The following is a 6,386-nucleotide window of genomic DNA, read 5'->3' as shown; positions in this document are numbered from 1 at the left end:
TGGCTTAGGACTTGAAATTTTGAGCCCTGGTCTAATGTACAACTTTTTGGTTGTATGGGACATGCCAATTTGTATGTTATGACTGCAGATTCCACTATATTAATAATTAAAGTAAAATCTAAACTCAAACAAATTGAGATCTAGTTATCCAAAAGTCTGTGTATCATGACCAGTTGTCATTGTTTTACCATAAAATACAGTTTTTACCCTTCTGTAATCCTTTATGGCCTCTTAGTGTGGTTGAGCTTTTGCAGCTTCTTAGATCCACTTCCTGTTTATGTGCATTCACCCCAACACTGGCTGCACATTATTGCTTGGGACTTCTGGGTAGCGACCATGGTGGACAATGCTTGCACAATGTGTGTCAGCAGAGCTGCTCGTTGTCTCCACAATGTTATAGGGTGTGGTGGGGTGACAATGCAAGAGTACATTTGAAAAACAGTTGTTGAATGGGCAAGCAATGATCGTCCTGGAAGGAACACCCAATGAGATCTTTAGATTTGGAATTACATTAGTAGGTGTTAAAGTGAATTACAAAATGGGTTTAGTTCTACTTAAGCATAACTAAATATATAAAAAAATGAAACATAACTACAAGTTATTTTTTAATTAAGTTTATTGTGAAGAAAATAAATTATGATTCTGTAATTTTAGTAAGAATGATGGAGACGTCTGAAAGATCCAATTCTGGGGCTTGGGGCTGCCCAGTCGCTGTATCTCCTGTATTCTCCAGGTTTTAGGTAATACTGACGTCCCTTGTAGTTGGGCTCCTCATAGAACATCCAGTAGCCATCTTGGACATGGACAGAGTGGATGTCATGGTAGTGGAATCTCTCATAGACATGAGGACAATCCTCAGTGAACTCCATCATCTGACCTCTGAAGTCTTCTCTCTCGTAGATCCTGATTCTGAAGGAACCTTGGTGCTGTTAAAATAAGATACACCACAATAAAACAAAAAGGAGTATGAACAATAAATGGCAAGTGGTCATACGGGTAACACTAAACCAATCATTTTTAGCAGAGTTTTGGATTGAGGAGGGAGGAATTCAATGCAATCTTATATCTTTATTGCTGTCCTTGAACCCAGCACAAACATCTCCTTTCATCTGTGGTCCTATCATGACAGCTAAAGTTCCATAGAACAAAGTTCCGTAAAACACCCTCCATAGAACATTATTTATGTATTCCAAAGTAAAATTCTACAACCCTGGCAAACAGATGACACTAAAATTCTCAAAAAACGTAGTCGCACTCTTGAGCGTCTGTGGCACAAGACTAAGTCTCTCAAAGACTTCAACCAATACAAATCTGCCCTCCAACAATACTATTCTTTCCTCCACACTGCCAAGCAGACCTATTTTACAACTCTTATTAACACCTTCTCATCCAGTCCCCGTAAACTTTTCTCTACCTTCAACTCTCTACTTGAAGGAGGGGTATCTGAAAAGAACTGCTTGAACAGAGGTGTGCCACATCCCAGAAAAATATGGAAATGGAGGAACCCCCTAGGGGTGGCACCTTGAGGGCACTACCACAACGAATATATAAAAATGTAAAAAGTTTATTGTACCATTGTACTTTGTACAATAAACTTTATACATTTTTACATATGCGTTGTGGTAGTGCCCTCAAAGTCCCACCCCTAGGGGGTTCCTCCATTTCAACTCTCTACTTTGTCCTCCACCGCCTCCACCCACTGACTCACTCATTGCCCAGGAGATCGCTAATCACTTCAAAAACAAGATTGATACAATCCGTGATGAAATCTCCACTGTACAGGTATCTCCCCCAGTTAAGACCCCATATCAACAGGTACAATTTACACTCCCCTTATTCAAATCTGCTACTACAAAGTTGCTAAACTCCTTTCTAACGCCCACCTAACCACCTGCCCCCTGGACCCTATTCCCTCTCAAACACTACGGTCACCCTCTGACTCTATCCTACACTCTCTAACCCACATCTTCAATCTCTCCCTCACCTCTGGCATTTTCCCCAATGCTCTAAAACATGCACTGGTCACCCCCATACTTAAAAAGCCGTCCTTGGACCCTACCAATCTTAACAACCTACGCCCTATCTCCTTGCTTCCCTTTTCCTTTAAACTCCTTGAACGCCTGGTTTACAACCAACTGAGTAACCACCTCATTAAGAATAACCTTCTTGCTCCCCTTCAATCTGGATTTCGCCCTCAACACTACACAGAAACTGCTCTTTTAAAACTCACAAATGATCTACTAACTAAAAAACCAACGGACACTATTCTGTACTCCTACTTCTGGACATTTCATCTGCCTTTGATACGGTTGACCACCCCCACCTCCTCAAAAAACTTTACTCCCTTGGTCTCCATGACTGTGCTCTTCAATTGCTCTCATCCTACCTATCCCAACGCACCTTCAGTGTCACCTACAATTCTACTTCCTCCACTCCTCTTCCCTTCTCCGTCGGGGTCCCCCAAGGTTCTGTTCTTGGACTTTTATTTTCAATCTACACCTCCCTGGGTCAGCTGATAGCCTCTCATACTTTCAATATCATTTCTACTCTGACGACACACAAATCTATCTATCCACCCCTCAACTCACTCCATCAGTCTCCTTATGCATCACTAACTTACTAACAGACATATCTGTATGGATGTCACACCACTTCCTCAAACTTAACTTGTCCAAAACCGAGCTTATAATATTTCCTCCCCCACGTGCCTCTTCCCCTGACTTCTCTGTCAAGAGCAATGACACAACCATCTACCCATCTCCACATGTCAGCGTGCTAGGTGTTGTCCTGGACTCTGAACTCTCCTTTCGGCCCCACATCCAATCACTTTCCAAAGCTTGCCGCCTCAAACTCCGCAACATCTCCAAACTACATCCCTTTCTAACAAGGAAACCACAAAGCTTCTGATTTACTCCCTGGTTATCTCTCGCCTTGACTACTGCAACTCCCCCCTTAATTGGCTTACCTTTAAATAGACTATCCCCCCTTCAGTCCATCATGAATGCTGTTGCCAGACTCATCCACCTTATAAACCGCACAGTGTCTGCTACCCCTCTCTGCCAATCCCTCCATTGGCTGCCACTTGCCCAACAAATTAAATTCAAAATTCTAACATTAAGTTACAAAGCCATCCACAACTCTGCCCCCAGCTATATCACTAGCCTAGTCTCAAAATACCAACCTAATCGCCCTCTTCGTTCCTCCCAAGACCTCCTTCTCTCTAGCTTCCTCATCACCTCCTTGCATATCAGCCTCCAGGACTTCTCCCGAGCCTCACCCATCCTCTGGAATTCCCTACCTCAATCTGTCAGAAGGACTCCAAATGTATCCACTTTTTAGGCGATCCCTGAAAACTTTCCTCTTCAGAGAAGCCTATCCTGCCTCCATCTAACAACTGCACTATTTTCTCCATTAGCTCATCCCCCACAGCTATTACCCTTTTGTATAACTTGACCCTCCCTCCTAGATTGTAAGCTCTAAGGAGCAGGGCCCTCTGTTTCCCCCCTGTATTGAATTGTATTGTAATTGTACTGTCTGCCCTAATGTTGTAAAGCGCTGCATAAACTGTCGGTGCTATATAAATACTGTATAATAATAATAATAATTCATTGTAGTGTCCCCATCCTCCAAGAGTTTCCATAGGAACAAAACAAGAATCCACTGTAGAGATAGGATCCAAAACGTTTTCACAAGAGAGTCCTCTCTGTTCAATTGATAAATTGATAAGACACTTTACAGCAAGTTGGTCTCTATTATATGTGTATCTAAAAAAACAAAATAAAAAAAACAAACTAAATGATTCTATAAAGTGTACACAGTTGTTGTGTTACCTGGGGGCTCAGACGAATAGATCTAATGGAGTCATTATAGCCCATCCATTGCTGGAAGTCAGGATACTCTCCTCTTTGGAGAAGGTACTGGTGTCCTCTGTAGTTGGGGTACTCATACAGGATCCAGTTCCCACTTTCCACGCGGATGGAGTTGCAGCGTCTGAAGTACGAGGACAGGTCAGGACATTCAGAGCTGCACTCGTGGGAGCGACCCTGGAAGTTCCTGTCCTCGTAGAAGATGATCTGAGGAATAAAAGGGTAAAAATGTATATTTAAGCCTCAAAAAGAATTCTACTCTTGGCTATACTTCTTGCATAGATTTTCCATACTCAGTATACTGTATATCTAAAAGCTGTCGAGAATACACACACACCGGCTCAGAGTTAAATAAACCCAACAACAGACAAAACATTTTTTTTCTTTTCTTTCGAATAGGGTGGAGAAGAGTTAGACCCCTTATATCCCCATTGGTTATCTTGTGGCTTTATATTTTAACACCCATCATCTGGGCACTGGGCAGGAAATTAGTGGGGACCCCCTTTATGGGGACCAAGATATCAGTTAAATCTTAGCAGAGTGTCTAATCTGATCTGCAGTATTTAAAGTAGATAATGAGTATATAGATTTCACCTTACTAAACATGTAGATAAAATTAAGGTCCAATAGACGGCTTAAATTTCATCTGATTCCTGGTTAATCACTCAAGTCGTGTTTGGCCCTAAAGGCACCACCTGGATTGACAAAACTTACGCTAAAAATCCACTGTGTCAGGGGGAAAATGGTGGATTGACCTTTCAAATACAGTCATTGTTCGTCAACTTCATTGTGTTCAGGTGCAGCGGCTACCTGAATACAATAGCTGGCAGTAGATATTCCTCCACCCACGTTGTTACCACAGGTAGGGGATTTGAATGTTTTTTTTCTTATACAGCGCCCAGGCTAAATGAGAAAACACCAAGCCATGTATGAAGGCTTTTATCTTAGAATCTTTATCACAATTAGATACTCATTTTTAGTTTTACAAAAATCAGGACCCCAACCTACTGCCGCCATACTGCTGTTTAAAAAATGCACAACTATAAAGCAGAGCGAAGCTCTTTCCAACAAAGCAGGCCATAGGTTGTACAAGTGAATAGAGATAAACAAAAAAAAGACATTAGTAAACCTGATCATGTGATCTGTCAAAGTCATTCGACCGGCCTCTATTCCAAATCAGCCTACAGAAAACGTAATGGCTTCCTACTATAGCTTTTATAAAGGAAACATAAAAAACAGGACTCAATATGGAGTAACTATGCAGTATCCACTAAAGAATATATACTGATATCTCCTCTCCACTTGAAATGTGTCCCGAAGTGTTCCTATGCCCTTACCTTTGCCATTTTTCTGGATTTGTCAATGTGCTCCACACTGCTTGTACCAGTAACTGCCTTGATGAAACCCGTCCTTATATACATCCTCTACTGCTTACACATTCACATGCTGACACTAAACATTGTGTGAAGAATGAATGGCTTTTTTTCCTTTACTGTGTTGAACTTTGGTTGGTTTCCATTGTTTAAACCTTTCTGGGTGAATCAGCATTCAAATTGACCATACCTGAACAGAGACAGGCTTGACACACGTGGCCTATAGTGTGAAGCCCTGTCACTGTGAAAATGGTTATAAAAAGGTCACAGGGTTCACCTCTATGCAGAGTTTGACCTCACAGGGAAACTGGCAATTTATGCAGACATACAGTATCTCACAAAAGTGAGTACACCCCTCACATTTTTGTAAATATTTTATTACATCTTTTCATGTGACAACACTGAAGAAATGCTACAATGTAAAGTAGTGAGTGTACAGCTTATATAACAGTGTAAATTTGCTGTCCCCTCAAAATAACTCAACACACAGCCATTAATGTCTAAACCGCTGGCAACAAAAGTCAGTACACCCCTAAGTGAAAGTGTCCAAATTGGGCCCAATTAGCCATTTTCCCTCCGCGGCGACATGTGACTCGTTAGTGGTACAAGGTCTCAGGTGTGAATGGGGAGCAGGTGTGTTAAATTTGGTGTTATCACTCTCACTCTCTCATACTGGTCACTGGAAGTTCAACATGGCACTTCATGGCAAAGAACTCTGAAGATCTTAAAAAAAGAATTGTTGCTCTACATAAAGATGGCCTAGGCTATAAGAAGATTGCCAAGTCCCTGAAACTGAGCTGCAGCACTGTGGCCAAGACCATACAGCGGTTTAACAGGAAAGGTTCCACTCAGAACTGGCGTCGCCATGGTCGACCAAAGAAGCTGAGTGCACGTGCTCAGCGTCATATCCAGAGGTTGTCTTTGGAAAATAGACGTATGAGTGCTAGCAGCATTGCTGCAGAGGTTGAAGGAGTGGGGGGTCAGCCTGTCAGTGCTCAGACCATACGCTGCACACTGCATCAAATTGGTCTGCATGGCTGTCGTCCCAGAAGGAAGCCTCTTCTAATGATGATGCACAAGAAAGGCTGCAAACAGTTTGCTGAAGACAAGCGGAATAAGGAAATGGATTACTGGAACCATGTCCTGT

General features: G+C 42.1%; 1 protein-coding gene across 1 annotated transcript; it reads right to left on the bottom strand.

Moving 5' to 3' along the window:
- Positions 1-650: 650 nt before the first annotated feature.
- Positions 651-5,240, bottom strand: LOC141121769 (gamma-crystallin-3-like). Its single transcript, XM_073611491.1, has 3 exons — positions 5,204-5,240; positions 3,831-4,073; positions 651-926 (listed from the first exon to the last, which is right to left on the bottom strand). The coding sequence occupies exons 1-3, from the start codon at positions 5,210-5,212 to the stop codon at positions 651-653; spliced, it is 528 nt and encodes a 175-aa protein (XP_073467592.1). The 5' UTR covers positions 5,213-5,240.
- Positions 5,241-6,386: the final 1,146 nt, after the last annotated feature.

Source organism: Aquarana catesbeiana, linkage group LG01, assembly GCF_042186555.1.
Source record: "Aquarana catesbeiana isolate 2022-GZ linkage group LG01, ASM4218655v1, whole genome shotgun sequence".
NCBI lineage: Eukaryota > Metazoa > Chordata > Amphibia > Anura > Ranidae > Aquarana > Aquarana catesbeiana.
Note: the sequence above shows the minus strand (reverse complement) of the source record. Positions and strands in the feature narration are given on the sequence as shown.